Source organism: Biomphalaria glabrata, chromosome 11 (genome assembly GCF_947242115.1).
Source record: "Biomphalaria glabrata chromosome 11, xgBioGlab47.1, whole genome shotgun sequence".
Taxonomy (NCBI): Eukaryota; Metazoa; Mollusca; class Gastropoda; family Planorbidae; genus Biomphalaria; species Biomphalaria glabrata.
In genome coordinates, this window is record NC_074721.1 from 29,125,730 (window position 1) to 29,144,625 (window position 18,896).

The 18,896-nt window shown below is 36.3% G+C and overlaps 2 protein-coding genes across 2 annotated transcripts in view; one reads left to right on the plus strand and one right to left on the minus strand.

Annotated features, from left to right (window-relative positions):
* Nucleotides 1-2,610, plus strand: part of LOC106061369 (uncharacterized) — a 33,582-nt gene extending 30,972 nt beyond the window's left edge. Inside the window, exon 23 of the mRNA XM_056004407.1 lies at nt 949-2,610. Coding sequence (XP_055860382.1) covers nt 949-1,195 — 247 coding nt within the window. The 3' untranslated portion in view covers nt 1,196-2,610. The remainder of the gene's footprint in view (nt 1-948) is intronic.
* A 152-nt stretch (nt 2,611-2,762) lies between these two features.
* On the minus strand, nt 2,763-18,842 carry LOC106061367 (uncharacterized). Its single transcript, XM_013219474.2, has 5 exons — nt 18,695-18,842; nt 9,590-9,740; nt 8,922-9,023; nt 5,354-5,432; nt 2,763-4,226 (listed from the first exon to the last, which is right to left on the minus strand). The coding sequence occupies exons 1-5, from the start codon at nt 18,810-18,812 to the stop codon at nt 4,134-4,136; spliced, it is 543 nt and encodes a 180-aa protein (XP_013074928.2). The 5' UTR covers nt 18,813-18,842; the 3' UTR covers nt 2,763-4,133.
* Nucleotides 18,843-18,896: the final 54 nt, after the last annotated feature.

An 18,896-nucleotide genomic window follows, 5' to 3' on the forward strand; every position in this document is an offset into this window, starting at 1 on the left:
TGTATTTATGTTGTCCACTTGTCATTATGAGAGAAACACAATTAGATAGAGCCATTGTTTGTCTAATACATGCCTAACGGCTGTCTGTGTCGGCTCTATTGAAGTTGTTGGTGAACGGATGCTGGGAGGTGGGGGTTAGCTAGGGCATGTGACCATTGACCACTGGGGTGGTAATTTGCATACGGGCAAAATGACACTGGACCAGAAAAATGTATTTTTGGACATTCCGATGGTCTAGAGGTTAAGTTCGCTTAGTGCGTTATCGCTAGGCGGTGTTGTCGTTTCCAGGGTCACTGGTTCAAGCCTTTTTTTGGCGCAGTCCCTTGTTTTCGTAGCATTTAATTCACTACTTTCTCTCCTACAAACTTGGTCCCTGATGCTGCTATTTATTTATTTTTAATATATGTATGTACAATAAATGGGGTATCCTTTCTTGAAAGAGGTTTCATAAGGTCGATAACAATGTCACAGAGTTAAAAAATAGCTTTGTCTGACTATATTATAGTAAAACAAGGAGTAATTGGGCATTTTTAAGTAAAACAGACAATTACTTCTTATTAGGAGAGCTCTTTATTTACATATGCACTAGGAGTGTTGTAGGCATATCAAAACATGTAACATGTTTTTTTTTGTGTGTTTCCTTTAAATGCCAAATCAAGATTTAGTTTAATCTAAAAAAATGCACATTTTAAATTAAAATAAATTTAATTTTAGAGTTCACATTCATCAGTCATAAATACAATGTGATCAGATAAACCCTAGATTCTGGTAGAAGATTAACAGTAAATTAAAAAATGATGCATTTATTTTGGGCTCTTAAGTAATATTTTCCAATGAAATCGTGATAAAACTATGGTCTACCTAAAATATCTTTCCAGTATTTTGGAAAAGGAGGGGGCACTATTCTACATTCTGCAATCATCTTTACAAATCATTATTTGTACCTAGGTATATCTGCCCAGCAGATGAAGCCAATGGGGTCACAAGATGGTACATTGAAGTGGCTAAAAGGAAGCAGGTCCTTGAGGCTACACAAGTTGAAGAAGAAACTGATAGGTCAGCTCTGGAAGAACTCAAGACCAAAATGATCAACATGGACAGTAGACTGAATGAACAAATTCAAAGTCTCAAAATGAACATTGACGACATTCACACAATGCTGAAGAATTTAGAAAAAAACTTAACAAGACAATAAGAATAATAAGCAAATGTTTTTGGGGTGATAAATGTAATATTTGTTGAAAACTTTTGTTACATGTTACTGTTGTCATGATAACATTTCCTAAAGCAATAGTTAGCCATTGCTCTCATGAAAACAATAAAATGTACAGTATAACATGTAGCCTACATATGAAATACAATTGTTACATATTTATGTTGAAAGAAAACAACAATGCTGTATGTTTATAGGCTCAACATTTTTATTTAAACTACTGAATGTTTTAAAACTACGGGTACTAATTTATGATAAACTGTTCCAGTTGTCTAATATAAGTGTCCTAGATCAATGTGTCTCAACCTTTCTTAAGTAAACCTTTAAAAAAAAATCTAAGTAACCCCCCTCTCATTTTACATTATATGATATATCCTGCATACTTCAGTATTAAATCTGCAGGTTGAGCTAACTAAATGTATCCTATATGAATGGCAAAGTTAGTCTCTTTGGACTTAACTAGTACTAGTTATTGCCTGGTTGAGCTGTGTTATTCTAAGTAAATGTATCCTATACCAAAGGCAAAGTTAGCCTCTTTGGACTTAACTAGTACTAGTTATTGCCTGGTGAGCGTCAACATGATGGTCCCAAGTTTGAACCTGATGTCCTGTAGGAGGTTTTGGGCTAAGATGTAACAAACTTCATTTCTGAAGAAGCATCCTTATTTTGATGTAAAAATGAATTATGCTGAGTTTGTGTGCACTAGTTATTGTTATTGAATGCAATGAATGTAATGCATACATTTATAGTTGGTCTTGTATGTATTCTAAAAGATGCTTTCGGTTAATGGTCAAACAGATGAATTCTTGAATATTAAACGTTTTCGTTATGTTTCTTGACATAACCTGTTGAATTGCAATCCTCACAAGTCTGAAAAATTGACCCCACCCCAACTAGGCCCCAATATAGCAGGTCTCTTCAGCTAACATGTGACTGTACAACATAAGTGTCTTTGTTTTTTTCTATGCTGTTCATTGAGTTCCTAAAAAGTAGCTTTAAATCAGAAACTTAAATTAAAAAGAAAACAAAAATTTAACATTATTCCATCCTCAGAAAACATTTAATCCTAACACTCAATACATTTCAACAATACCTCATAGCAGCACAAATTGATAGACAATATTTTTTTTGGTCTAATTCTGAGCAAAAAGAAAATCTTTTGAACCAGTATTTCCCTCTCTATCCCCCACTTTTTCTTTCTTCTGAAAATGGGCTTCAAACCAGGAACAGACGGTCTTACTGCTAGAAAGGAGTGTCTGCTAATGATAAAGCAACTTGTATACTGGCTGTGATTTATATACACATTTATTTATTATTTGGTTTTAATATGTTTTCTTGTTTTTTTTTAATCTCTAGCTATAAATCCTTAAATATAAATTCTAAGACAAGAAATCTGAGACATTGTTTCTGCTGTTCATCATTTGGCTGTGATGTTTACATGTAACATTTATTGCCCACTAGCACCAATTAGTTGAGTTTATGTCTAGCTAGCACAGACATTGAATAATCACTGGTTTTACTTTGTGCTGCACGTGCAATGAAAATTTAAAAGCTAGGCAATGAAGCAGACAGTAAACAATCCTTGAATAGATAAGTTACTTTTCTTTTCTGCACATATCTAGGCTAATTACTAAACATTTACACTTCTCTTAATAGGCACAAACAAAATGAGCACTTCAAAATACATAAATATTTGTTTGAACCAATGCAGCATGAACTGTAATGCTCTGTATTACAAAAATTGAGTTACAAGAAAACAGTGAGCTATGTAGGCTCTCTTTCTCTATATATATATATATCAGTGAAAAGTTTTAACTCACATCCATAACATTTTCTTTCCAAACGTAAGATAAACCCATTCACTTCTGCTGGCACTATTTAATGGCTCAGTTGCTTCCCTTACACCTTTCTACTGTAGTACTGCACTGAATGACTCTTGCCTATGTTCCTGGCCCCAGCAGCAGGAGGGTAGGTAAGGACTAAACGTACGCCGATTTATTTCTTTGAAGCCGAATTTCTAAATATTTATTGAAAGTTTTAAAGTCTGAAATGAAGTTATTACATACAGCGACAGGTGTTCAAAATAAATGCAGATGTTTTCAACTGGTCCATTCATTAAAAAAAACAACAACATTCTACTGTGTGTGTGAGCGTTTATGTTTAGAGGTAGGCTATAGGTAAACACTTCTTTTTAGTCGCAGAATAGAGAACCGCTATTGTGTTTGCGTTGTCTGTCTGCACGTAAATGTTTTGAAAGCAGAAAAAAAAAGCCTCTTGTAAAATATCAACGTTGTTTCCACCTACAATTGTCTTCATGAAGGATGGTGTTAGACTTGCACAAACATAGAGCATCAGCATTGCACTGTTTAGAGAAGTTCTACGGCTGTATTACAATCTTATAGAGCATCCATCAAGAGATCTGCTGTGATTCTGTATTAATCCTACTAATGAATTATGTATCATTCCTAGTGTAAGCCTAGAGTCAACCAATATCTCGAGTAGACCTACATGTACATTGAGTTGTCAGAGGATGCTTGAAGGATTCAAAGTTCTAATTGACCTCCTTCAACTACTTCTTGAGTTGTTCTCTTTTCACTCTTTCTAGTAGGACGTGCTGCCTGCTAACAACACAAACAAGAGAACATCTACATTCCTTTTTTTTTAAGGGTCGGGTGACTTCGAGTGAGAACCCTTGGACTAAAAAGTGAAATACACAATTTTCCATGCACGATTTCCCCGTTCCTTCTGACAAGACGACACGGGGGAATGTTGATACACACACACACACAGGTAATCATTTCTACTTTACAGCCTACTGCCCCCCCCCCTTTTTCTAGACACACTCAACACACATACACTGTTGTAAGTAGCCTATTATGTCAGCAATGAAGCGCTCAGCCAGGAATCCTGTGCTATCACTTTAATGGGCGAGGAAAGACGCAGGCTTAAGAAGACTGCTACGTAATTCTCGAAACCGTTCGGCGAGGAGATCAGACTTGGGCGGGGTCTGAAGCTGTCAAGAGAAAATGAAATAAACTCAGATAACTTTTAACCTCTTTATTGCTGTTTATGATAAGCTTTTTTTTTTTTTTAAGGCATTGCATGGAGGTTCCTAAACTTTCAGAAGTGATTCGATTTGTGAAACTTTTTTCCATTAAGACTTTGTAATATTAACACTAGATATAACTAAGGTTACAAGTTCTACAACTTATAACTAACAATTAATAGAGCACTTTGTGTTTTACTTTTTGTAAAGTTAGTATTTTGTCAAAACCGATGCTGGGGTTGGTGATGTCGAGTAGACCTATTTCCTTGATTACTCTTGCAAGTGGCCAAGTGAATGACCTTACCTGCCTCAAGACGATGATGTAATTACTATTTACAATTTTGAAACTATAAAAAGTAATTACCATAAGTGCCAAAGACGCCGACGTCTTAAGTAGTAATTTTGTATCAAGCGAGACAATAGACATGCCTAGGTCAGTTTGCCTAATTGTCGTTCCTAAATGTTAGTTGTCAGTCAAATTGCTAATAAAAATGCATTCTTTTCTCCAATTAGTTAGTCATACTACTAAATAGTAAATCAATCAATTGAAACTGACACAAGACAAATGAAGAAATTTTATATAAACAAATATTAAGGTATCGGCTATGTCACAGAATGATTGTTGTTACTTCTTACTAAACAACAGGAAACACAAACGTTAATTCAATTTAAAACAACGGTCTGGATGAATGGCTTAGTTGAAACGCAGAAACCAATATTAAATCATCCCATGGTCAGAACTTTCCTATAAAATAAACTTTCCAACCCCAAATATCATAGCGAAGACTTGATCCAGACAGCCAGGTCCAGTGGGAAGAAAGAGGAGAGTAGAAATACTTATAGGCTTACTAACTAAACAAATAAATAGGCTAAACGTAGTTAATCTGTATGTCTAGAATTAGATATAGCATGGGACTCTATATTAGTAAGAATGTTTCATTAATAATGACCACCAAAACAATCTTTCAAAATTCCTTTTAATTCTCATTAAGAAAAGAACTTCCCCCTATTTCCCCCTCTCCACGACCACAATTTCCAAGTGGCAGCTGTTGACCCCCCCCCCCCTCTGTTCGCTAATATACAAATGAGCTCACATCAGCAATGGCTATCATGGCTGCAACTGTTTCCTCGGCATCGTGTGTCGGTACGAAGGAAACTTTGTCACTCAAGTATCTGGAATAGAAGAGATTTCTCAACGTCATCATGTCGTCACGTGAACTTAAAGGAAGCATTCAATGGTGTTGATTACATGGATGGAACTAGTGTCAATACATTTTATAGTGGCATTCATGAGGCCCTTTAAAAAAAAAGTTCACCCCATGTAGCCTACGCTTTAAAACTTAAAACAAAACTCTGGCATAACCATATAATAATAATAACAATGTTCATGTCCTTAAGAAAATGTGTCTTACAATTAGTGCATTACACAAAACAAAACATTGTAACTAGAAAAAAAAACAACCAAAATGTACATTCACACCACAATTCAAACAATGCACCCTAACTCAATACGAACTACTTAGCCTGCCAACTTTTAAAAAGATGTTGCGAATGCATCCATGTCCTGCTTGACGAAGTCTGAAACCATGAAGGATGAGGCCCACGCGTCTCTTTGCTTTAGACCTCCCTCGAGCGAGACAATGTAACTACAGAGGGGATTCAACAAATGCAGTAACAAGTGGACAAAGTTTTGATGCTGCCATTTTACTGATAAGACATCTCACACGGCGTTATCATTACATTCTATCCAATACTAAAATATATAACAAGATAATTCTTAAAAACTTGAATCGCGATTGATTAGTTTTAATTAATTCGTTCTGTGATAGGATGTGTTCATTACCAGTCATCAACGTGGTCCATGGGTTCGTCTGGTAGCTTCAAGCACCAGACTTGACAAATGCTCATTCAACAATGACTGAAGACTCTACAATCCATGCAGGAAGAAAAGGAAGGCAGACAATCGCTACAAGGTGATTCAACCAATACCACATTTGTGTGACTAGTGACAGATAGTTACGACTTAATGGATTTGACCATTGGAAGTAATTCCACTGAAATGTATAGGTCTATGTACAGTACCAGACAGAAGTTAGACCAAGAGCAGCAAGACTTAGGAGTAGGACCGTGGGCTACTTGATTCAAAGTGAAATGACAGTTATTCCTGGATGGGTTATTAGACCTACAGGTTCTGACTCGTCGTCTCATACAGATACAAGTATGAAGTAAAAGTCGACACCTAAACAAAAGTCCTTTTTGAAATTAAAAACAGCAACTTAAAACTGAATCTACCAAGCTGTCCCGCAGATTCAACACATTTTAATGTCAACATTTCCACTTCAAATTTTCATTTTTTTTTCTATCCCTGTGTTTATTTCTGGGTTTTTCCCCCTCTTTCCAACCGAGGAAGACATATAGACCTATAGCTTCTTTATCAAACTCTAGCGGCAGGGGATCCATTTTGCACTCGCTTCATTATCAAGCCTGTCTTACTTCCATTATGCAGACGACAAGACAGAGAATGATGGGGAGGAGGGGTGGAGGAGCGCTACGTGAATGGCGCGCTGAGTCATAGTGGCAATTACTCCAATCTCAGAGATTGTCACTTCTACAACAACAGCCACACGTAACATATTCAAGTGATTGTATTTGGAAGGACGTTGGATGCTATATACTTTGAGGCCGTGAGGAGCTCGGGCTAAAACAAGGACATTGAAGATAGTATTAACAGCTGGCAGGAAAGGAAGATAACCAGAGGCACTATGACATAACATGTCTCTATATTTAGGGCATTAGGCAAGAGTGTTGTTTCCCTTCCATAGTTTAAAAAAATGAACAATTAATAATATTAATATTTAAAAAAAGGTTGTAAAAATCAATTCCAACATTATAAAGCTGACAGTGGTCTATCATTTCCCAAAGCTGACGGTGGTCTATCACTTCTCATGCATTTTTAGCGGCCCCCGAAAGGGAAAAAGACGCTATTAGTTTTGTGTGGAATGTGTGTCCGTCCGTCCCGTTTAGATCTCGTAAACTAGAAAAGATAGTAAACATCCGACATCATAATAGTTTAGACCATTCAAAGTTCTGATGCAACGGCTACTTTTTTCTTTTCTGAATCCGAAAAATCTAAATTTTTAAATCAATTATGCAAGCAGTTTTTTTCATTAAAAATACACCACTTTTACAACTATTCACTATTAATAGTAACAAACACGGGAAGCTCTTTAGTAGGGAACAGAACACTCTACCATACTTTTAACACATTTATGGAAATGGTTTAAGTTTTTTTTTGTCAAATATTTTTTGTTTACATTTGTATTGCTAAGTTATGTAAGTTCAATCATACCAATTACTACATTTACATAAAAAAAGTTTACATTTTATGAAGAGAAAAAAATCTATTTAGTATGCATTCAAGGGAACATAATTTAAAACGGCAAATAATAAGTAATTTTTCATATTATCAGGTAAATTGAAAACTAATAATCTTTTTATATTTTTTTTCAGAAATATTTTTTCTTGAGGATTTGAATAAGAGATTGACCCTTTACAAAACAATTAGATTAATCAGATATTCATTATAAGACATCAGTTAGGCCAGGTTCACATCTAACTTCACTTTCACTTCCACCAATCCTTTGGTCTGCTGGACCGTTGGGGCACCACACAAGATCTGTCAACCTTCTTTCTCCATTCTTCTCCGTCATTTGTCTTTGATAGAATTTCATTCTGATGTTCTTTCTGAAAATATTGAAACCTGCCTTTTTACCTGCCTGGATGGACTACTTCGGGGGCCGATTTTGAGTTTGTATTTCCACACAAACTATCTCTGTAACCTTGTTTTTTTTTATGTTTTTTTTTTTGTAATGCTTTGTTATTGCCAGGGGTCTTTAGTTTACACAATCAAATTCTTCTATTTCCAGCTCATAATTTTACTAGGGAATTCTGGGCCAAAACTTCTACATAAAACGGTGCGCAAAATGTTCACAAATGTCTTTTTATTTAGTGTGCATAATAACGAATACATAGACACACTTGAGTCGAGTACGGTAATTCCCATTAGAACCGTGCTCAAAATAAAAAGACAAATTTAGTTTCAAGATGATTTATATTTTGAACAATTATCCAACCAAAGTTTTCATGATGTGAAAAATAAGGTAGTGTTTTTCCCCCCCAAAGATATAAGCCAAAATAAACTGTTACATTTCTAGGAAAATGGTTGCAGACGTTTTAGAAATACCATTGACCGTAGTTGTCAACCAGTATTTTTTGACATTATGAGCCCATGAAGAGATTGTCGACATATATTAGGAAATGTTTCAAAAAGAGACTTGGTTGACACCTGGATCAGGACGTAATAAGATATAATGCTGAACATCAACAATAGCAATATATTCAATACATCATCACGGTATAAGTCTCACTAATTATCACATTACAAATGATACTTTTCAGCAAAACGAAGCTGGAACATGGTATCAGAAGGAGTCAATGACATCACCCTCACGACGTCATAACCGGGCAGATGTACAATACACCCCATCTCTGCTCATTTTCCAACGAGATCATTTCACTGACCTTACCGCAGCATGTAGCAAACTATAACGTTTGGGTCAAATCATATAACGTGAGAACCTACAGAAATAGAAAGGTACTTACTTTATCTGCAGGTCTGACACAGCTTTGAACTCTTTACTGGTGAACAGTGGTGCCAGAAGTAAGACCACCGGTATTCCATGGAAACACTTCAGCTTTTCAATTCTAAAGGACAAACGTTAAGATGGGGAAACAGTCAGCACTTGAGCATCCATCTGTTTATAAAGGCACACATTGATTCAGAAAGTTACAGTCATGACTGCTATTACCCTCAGATTTAACAGACAGCCGTTAGCAGTTTCGCTAATATAGAAACACAGTTTAATCGGCCATCTGTCGGTCCCATGCCCGGGCTAGAAAGGGTTTGGGGAGGGGCTTGCGACCACACCCTTTTTAAAACCTTGATTGCTACAGAAACGGCAAAGTTTAAAACAGCTTGCCGCCCAAATGCACCGAACGACGCGAGAGGATCTCAGTCTAAGTAAGTAAGTTTCATGCAACCGGAAACAGGCTACATACATCAAGCCTGATTCAGAGGGCCCGAACAGAACGACCTAGATCCATACCTCCTATGCCGAAGAAACAGTAAGGATACATTAGAATGCTTTCAATTTCAGATCATGATTAAACATTGAACTCACAGTCAACCTGGTTAGACTATCATGTTTTAAAATTATTTAAATCTGATTCATTGTAGACATTAGAAAACATATTTTAAAAAAGAGCCTTACCTATTGAAGATTCTACAATTGTTTCCATCGTTAAGCAGTCCAGCATCTGAGGTTTCCATCTCGGACAAAAGTTGTTTCTTGAGCTCCAGTATCAGAAAGACAACTTTAGCTTTAGGGAAGAGAACCATACCTTCCGACAATAGGCTGGATGCTAGAGAGTAGAGCATACCAAATGTATCAGTCACAGTCGTGTCAAGGGAATTTACGCAGCACCCTCCCCCCCCCCCCCACTCTCTCACACACATATCAGTAACCATGACGCTCCAGAGATTCCACTTGTCCTTAATCCTTGCAGCCCCCAGCCTTACTGACGCCGATCTCCTACGAGTTAGTTTTATCCTATCCAGTTTCTCCTTGACCTTAGTGGCGGCTGCAGGCCAATGCTTGCTTTACAAAGCGATTTTCGCTGTCAGCAGACGATGCAGAGAACTGGTAATGGAAAGGAACAGAGGGAGGTAAATGTGGAATGCCGCTAAGTCCCCAGGGGCCTCGCCAGACAGCACTGACCAAGACAAATGGATTCAAACCAAAAAGTTATTCAGCTACCGCGGACGGATTATAATCTTTTCATTAAACACGTAATTATCTTGTACAATTTTAATTGAGAATTTAAACCAAAAAAAAAAAGTGTTTTGTTTGCCCAGGTTTAGCTTTCAACACGTCAACTTTAGAGAGAATGTTCTAGAACGAATGGTGCAACCACAGCTGACAGCGGTTTGTAATAGTTCATTAAAGCGGGAAGATGATTATTGTAATCAAGTTTTTTTGTTTCGTTTCAATACAAATAATAAGAGAGGGAAGAGAAAAAGGAAATATTCCACATAATTTACATTACATAATGAATATTGAACACGATTCATTCCCATCCAACCGACAGTAGTTACTGTCACATTGAATGCCGTAATTGTCTTTTTCTTTTCATCATTAGAATGTGGTGGACAGTATTTTCTATCAACTTTTAATTTTACAAAGTGAAATCTACTAAGTAACCGGTGTATAGTTCTACCCAGTGCTTTTTTTTTTCGTGACGGTAGACCTTTTTCAATGTGGGGGAAAAATTATTACTTTTCTTGAAATTTAACGTTTATTATCATTTTATTAGTAGTTAAAAGTTAGGCAATCCATCACTGCGTTACCGGCACCAATTTTATTTTACAAATTGGTGCTACCTCACATTTAACTCGTCAGATTTCTGACTGTATATTATAAAAGACATAAACCTTTGGATAACAATGTTTCCCTCAATTTGTTCACCGAAACTTGTATTCTAGAGAGACAAAAAGAAATGCTAAGTCTAGATACTTTCATCACCCCATCAGAAGAACAGATTCAATGGTACAAAGGAGAAATTACTTCTCTACATTTTGGCTAAGACAAAAAAACAAAACAACAAAAGCAGAGTAACCACTCATTACAAAAAAAAAAGGTAACATTTTGTGTATCTTTTCCTCAGCATGCTGACCGTACTTAGGTTCTGTATACATAGAATAAAGGAAGTTAAATTCTATAAACAAATGCACACTTCAAGATAATTTAAATACTGAGTGGCACTTGGCTTTCGAATCGACATCTCGGATTCAAGTCTCGATGGAAACTGTGATTTCGAATTTGGGGATTTTTAGGACTCTCTCCTCCCCGAGTCCACCCAACCCAAATAGTTGGTCGTTGTGCTGGCCACATGAAACCCTCGTTAACTGCAGAAACAATTGGCGTTTACATCATTTGCCCTATAGATCGTAAAGCATGAAAAGGTAATTTACTTTAATCACTTATATCAGTAAAACGTTCAAGGGTTGTTGTTGTATCTGTAGGGGGGGATGGTAGTGGAAGCATAATAAGAACAACTTTCATTCCAACACTCAGGAACCATGTGCAATGGAGTCTTACAGAACGACACGCACAAACTACTACAAATCTACGAGTGCCTGATTGCTACACAAAAAACTAAACGCACCAGTTAGAGACAGGTCACGTCTGCAGGTGAGTTCAATGCACGTGAGCAAGTCTAGGATGTTGGGCTAGATAACCGGGCAGGCAAACCACGGCACGCATAACGGATTGGTTCCACTATGGCATCCAAGTACATCGAAGTAATAGGTAACTTAAGATTCACTATATTTTTTTAAATTGAGTTCTATGAGACGCGTAAACATTTAATATATTCATTGAGAAAAAATCAAGTATAAAGCCTTACGGAAATCTCAACATTTGAAAGTTGTCGACAAAATCAGTCAACTATTTAAAAAAAAAAGGTGAACACCGATTTTAAGTTTGGGGGGGAGGGAATTCGAGGATTCACTTTTAAGACCTCATCATGTCATCTTTATGAAACCTTCAGAAGAGGAAATGGATAGGCTAACAGTGGAAAGGAATCACATATGAAACCTTCAGAAGAGGAAATGGATAGGCTAACAGTGGAAAGGAATCACATATGAAACCTTCAGAAGAGGAAATGGATAGGCTAATAGTGGAAAGGAATCACATATGAAACCTTCAGAAGAGGAAATGGATATGGCTAACAGTGGAAAGGAAACACAATCTCCAATAGGCCTCTGAAGTAACGAGTAAATTGCATGTTCCATCCACCATGGCGTTCCTTAGGGAAGTTGCACGTTGAGTTGATCCTTGGACGACCAATGAAATGATAGGAATTCAATGATAATCTAGTTAACTAGGAACTTTAGAACAGAGATGTTGGTGAACAGACAGGTCTATCAATCCTGACCTCGAGAAGAAATCCTTTCCTTTGGTTTGTCATTGCCGGTACTTGCCTCTAAAAGAAATTCTTTTCTTTGGCCAGTCATCATTGCCTCTAGAAGAAATCCTTTCCTCGGTGGACTACCATTCCTGGTCTTTAGAAGAGTTCTTTTCCTTTGATTTATCATTCCTGGTCTCTAGAAGAAATCCTTTCCTCGGTGGACTACCATTCCTGGTCTTTAGAAGAATTCCTTTCCTTTGATTTATTATTCCTGGTCTCTAGAAGAAATCCATTGTTTGGACAATCTAACAAACAATAAACTTACCCACAACAAGTCTGAAACTCCTATCAATGCTGTGCTGAAGCTTAACCAATCGGTCAGGACGTTTCTTTAATTGATATGAGTTATCATCAGGATCTTTATTAATATAATCAATGTCAATAGTTATATATTTCCAAAAATCGTATCAAGTAAATTGTGGGACAGTGCCACATTGAGAAATTGTTTATCAGCAGCTACAAACTGAATGATGTCTGCCTCTGACAATGTCGAGTTGTGAACAATTAAAAAAAAAGTGATTCAATTTTTAAGAAGGAAAAATGAGTCTCATTTCAGACGCTGATACGGCCTATTATAAATTTGTAACTTTCTTTCAAAAGAATAAAAAAATGTGATATTCAACTTTTCCCTGCACAATGCCGTTATCTCTGACGTTGTATAAAAACGACATTGTTTAAGAGTTTGCCCTTAAACAAGTCGAGCAAGAAACAGCGACAACAAAAACAAACAAACAAGGGAAATAAAAATGATGCATTGAAAAAAAAATTTGGGGAGGGAAAAAAAAGGCGCGCATAATTACTACCTCTAATTCAATGAAGCTATCAAGCCCTGGACGTTAGAGACATAAAATGTGTTAACAGACAGCATGCTGCCAGTTCTGGGTCCCGCAGAAGTATGACGGAAAGAAAATATTACAAGGGTTATCTTCCCTTTGCGGAAGACATTTTTTTTTATGAGCAGACGTCAGTATGTTCCGTCTTAATTGGTCGCTTCTAGTATAAAGTCTTTTTTAAAATGTAGTTTAAAAAAAAAATATCTTTTTATCCCCTTTTATATGACGTTCTAAATTGGTCAAAAAAGAAATGTCTTGCGTGAAACGTAGAGCATGGATCTTTAAAGAAACAGGCGCCAGTGCGAACGTCTGTGAAATATGTCATACACATTCTAATACAGGAAGAGAAAACGGGTCTGTATGTTTAGTTGCTAAAAGACATTGTTACTCAATAAACCTAGTTTTAAATGAAATAAAAACTTAAAAAAACAACACATTTACAGCCTTGTATCCAAAAAAAAAAAAGAGATTTATTCCCTTTTATCTATATAAAAATATAGGCCCTGTAATAAGATTAAATATTCCTACGTTAACTTGTTAATATGTAATATGTAAATTTTAAGGTCAAACGCCAACACGAAGAAAAGTAGAGAACAAAAAAAAAACTGAATGTCATCCACCTCCGATGTAAGGCGGATCTTTAAAATAAGGCGGCAAGATAAAATAACCAATGAGGAAGTGCCATGAAGAGCAAGGTGCCAGGACATCCGCTCTGTTATCAGCAGCAGACGCCTTGGCTGACTTGGCCACATTCATAGAAGACCAGTAGGTTCGACTTCTACAAGACATTCTGTATGAAGATCTAACAGAAGACAGGAGAGCCGCTGGTCGCCCACTTTTACGATATACGGATGTATGCAAACGCGACATGAAGCTCTTCATAATCGACATTAACAGCTGTGGAAAAGTGGCACTGGATAGATTCACACGGAGAGTGAGCATAAAGGAAGGACCGATGATTGCAGATGCCATACACAGCAGTAGTAGAAAAAAGGGTGAAAATGCAACGGCACCTGGTGATTACATATGCCCAACCTGTGACTCAGCTGTGTATCAATGATTGGCCTCTTTAGTCACACAAGAAGTTACTCAGGGAAAAGACCGTCTCTCGAGACGTAAAATGCCACAGAGTATATACTCACATTCCCCAGACCACAAGTCTGCCGTCTGAAGAACAAAAGTATCACCAAAGATATCCTGCAACAGACACAACAAAACTGGTTCACCCAGATGTCCAATATATGGATTTAAACAAACGGGCGGTGACATCAATGTTGACTAAAGACATAGCCCTAGATCGAACTACGTTGACAGAGGTGGCAATGACTTCTGCTCTGAAATAAAGAACAAATCAAAAGAACTGGTTCCTCTAACACGCAAACAGGCGCCACTTTTACTTCTGATGTATGTGGGAAATAATGACAAAGCTTATATCAACTTACACTGTCTGTCTGTCTGTCTGTCTGGTACAAACTTTGAACATGTTATTCCTCCCACTTCCCAGTCTTGGATCAAACGGAAATTTAGCACAATTATTCATAGTCGATGGCAACGCACGAATCAATCAAAGAATTAATCAAATAGTGGTAATTAATTAATTCAGTTTTATATAAAAAGGGAGACATATCTTGCATTATTGAGATATGTTGCTCAACACTCTACAATCACTGCTCTATGAAATGAACCATAGCCGTCGTACGAATAAAGGTGGCCAACAACAAAGTATTCAATACGGATGTAATATAAGACTTGAAAGACCAAACCAAAGAAGTGGACTACAAAGTCAATACAGTATTCACCTTTAGTTTCCATGACCATACAGTATTCACCTTTTGTTGCCATGACCATGCAGTAGTCACATTTTGTTTCCATGACCATACACTTTTCACCTTTTGTTTCCATGACCATACAGTATTCACATTTTTTTCCATGACCATACAGTATTCACCTTTAGTTTCCATGACCATACATTATTCACCTTTTGTTGCCATGACCATGCAGTAGTCACCTTTTGTTTCCATGACCATACACTTTTCACCTTTTGTTTCCATGACCGTGCAGTATTCACCTTTTTTTCCATGACCATACAGTATTCACCTTTTGTTTCCATGACCATACAGTATTCACCTTTTGTTTCCATTACCATACACTTTTCACCTTTAGTTTCCATGACCATGCAGTTGTCACCTTTTGTTTCCATGACCAAGCAGTAGTCACCTTTTGTTTCCATGACCATACACTTTTCACCTTTTGTTTCCATGACCGTACAGTATTCACCTTTTTTTTCCATGACCATACACTATTCACCTTTTGTTTCCATGACCGTACAGTATTCACCTTTTGTTTCCATGACCATGCAGTAGTCACCTTTTGTTGCCATGACCATGCAGTAGTCACCTTTTGTTTCCATGACCATACACTTTTCACCTTTAGTTTCCATGACCATACAGTATTCACCTTTAGTTTCCATGACCATGCAGTATTCACATTTAGTTTCCATGACCATGCAGTAGTCACCTTTTTTTTCCATGACCATACACTTTTCACCTTTTGTTTCCATGACCGTACAGTATTCACCTTTTTTTTCCATGACCATACAGTATTCACCTTTTGTTTCCATGACCATACAGTATTCACCTTTTGTTTCCATTACCATACAGTATTCACATTTTGTTTCCATGACCGTACAGTATTCACCTTTTGTTTCCATGACCGTACAGTATTCACCTTTTGTTTCCATGACCATTCAGTATTCACATTTTGTTTCCATGACCATACAATATTCACATTTTGTTTCCATGACCATACAGTATTCACATTTTGTTTCCATGACCATACAGTATTCACATTTTGTTTCCATGACCATACAGTATTCACATTTTGTTTCCATGACCATACAGTATTCACATTTTGTTTCCATGACCATACAGTATTCACATTTTGTTTCCATGACCATACAGTATTCACATTTTGTTTCCATGACCATAAAGTATTCACATTTTGTTTCCATGACCATACAGTATTCACATTTTGTTTCCATGACCATACAGTATTCACCTTTTGTTTCCATGACCATTCAGTATTCACATTTTGTTTCCATGACCATACAGTATTCACATTTTGTTTCCATGACCATACAGTATTCACCTTTTGTTTCCATGACCATTCAGTATTCACATTTTGTTTCCATGACCATACAGTATTCACATTTTGTTTCCATGACCATACAGTATTCACCTTTTGTTTCCATGACCATACAGTATTATCAGTACTAAAACATCTAATCCACTTAGTCGATACACAAAAAAATAATAAATAACAAGATCCTTCTTATAGAGTTTGTTTACTTTTAATTTTTAGTGTCCATGCGTAGCGAATTGCAAATTCCCAAGTGAAAAAGATGAATACGCTCTAACTACAAATTAGATATCGATTTCAAATGTAGTCCGCGGGCCGTACTTCTTTGACTGTTGATATTACAGAGCTTCCGTCGTGGGATTATATCTGCGTCGGCAAATAGATTTCAATTCTCTCCCGTCAGCCAAAGAAATTGGTAAATTAAAAAAAATTGAGCACAAAAAAAAATGTTTCCAAATGTTGTCATTACTGAGTGAAAGGTGTGCACTATATTTGGATACACAGGACCATTCAGATGTATCTCACAGTCATTAGTCTGGATCATCAAACGCCTACAAAAAAACGTTGAAAGGGGATTTGGGGAGGGGGCCGGCATGGGAGGATACTAATTATACTATAACTTCAGTTACGATGATTTATTTCAATGAATACTCTTTGATGTGTTTAATTATCATTTAGATGCTTATTAAAAGAGGGGGCGTAGTAATGTTTTGAAAGCCAAAACTATAGGTTTCAGAATTCAACTTCCATAGAAGGAAACAATATTTATTTCTGTATTTTTTTTTTTTTACAAAATTTATATCAAATCACTCTGTCTGACTGTCTGGTAAAAATTTTGTGCTCACTATTTCTCCTACATCCAATCTCGGATCAAGCTGAAATTTAGCACAATTATTTCTTTTACCTGACAACACAAGAATTAAAATAAAAATATCCAATTAGTTAATTAACAATTGGTAATAAATCATTTTGTTTCATATCTCGGACAAGGGAAAGAAATTAACTGAAGTGGTGGTGTAAGCTGAATAAGTCCCCTTTATAGGTCGTCGTCTGAGTCTTAGTGAACACAAACCTAAGAAAATAGGACGAGACTGAAGAACAAAAATAGATCTTCCATGTTCATAAGCTCTCCACTAGCACAGTTATTACCGTGTTGGCTTCAGGTCACTCCCCCCCCCCCTTTTTTTTCTTTTTTATAAATGCTTTTTTATTGCTAGTCTAGATCTATTACAAATTGAATTACGTGACCGGTCCAAACTAATTGATACAAGTACGCTTAATATAAGCTTTTTTTTTAAAGTATTTTTTTCTAATTTATATTTTGTTTTAATGGAATTTTTCAGTTCCAATGAATCTAGATCTTTGAATTAAAGCAATGTAAAGACAAAGATATAGATTGAACATGATGTGGTCTGCTGACGTATTCAACGAGGAATCTACCTCCAAGTAGGCCGTACGTTTCAGAAGTCTTGCTCATAGGATAGATCTATGTCTTTACAAAATGTCAGTATTAGGCTCTAGCTCGGCGCTACAGGATACACGGAGAACTGGTGAATCCGAGCCTAGAGTCTATCTAGATCTAAGTATTATTTAGCACTATATAGATTAAATGTAAAAATCTATAGTTCTTGTACATAGCTAAACAAAATTAGTGGACTTATATCTAGATTGTTAGACTCTAACAGATAAAGAAGAATAGTCATATAATCTAAAAATTATAGTTAACCAGATCTATATCTAGATATATAGGCCTAAAGTAGATCTAGAGTCTAGATCTAGATTATAGCAGGGGTGGATTGGCTAAGTAAGCTTAGTCGGCTTAGATATGTTAGGAGCATTTAGGCAAATGCTGTTGGGCCGGTACCATATAGACTACAGAATATAAAGACTAGGCTATATCTTGAATATAGATCTATATTATAGAGTTAATCATTCATATTCTATACTCTGAATGATATTGAATCTGCTAGATCTATTAAAATATTAAATCTATAGATAATATAGATCTAGATCTAGATAGGCCTAGTTTAGTATTTATGATTTAAGATATCTAGATCTATATTTAGATGTATTGTAGATTTAAATCTCCAGATTACATCTAGAGACTAGATCTAGATCTATTGCGAAATGCTAAAGTTAAAAATACTAGCCTACATCTAGTTCTGAGATGAACTCCAATCTAGTTCTAGAATCCAGGCGCTATACTGTAAACAGTATACAATACTAGACTCTAATAGTAATACTTACATCTATATAATAGTAATACTGACTAGGCAGTAGATTCTAGATATACTAGATCTACATCTAGATCTAAATATTCTAAATCTATTTCATAACTGCTCTATACAAAGGATTAGATCTAGATCTAGGACATACTTCGCAATTTTATTCTTTTCTGTATCAGTAGTTTTGAAACAGACGAATTCGTTAGTTCAGTGTGAACAATGACTGGCCACTGGGAATAATCTGTTTCTTTTGGCTTAGCAGACGCCATTTTTTAGTGCAATCGAAACTATTTTTAGACACAACTTTTGGTGTAGAGATTTAGAATATTCGTTATTTCTTCCCTAGGATCGGT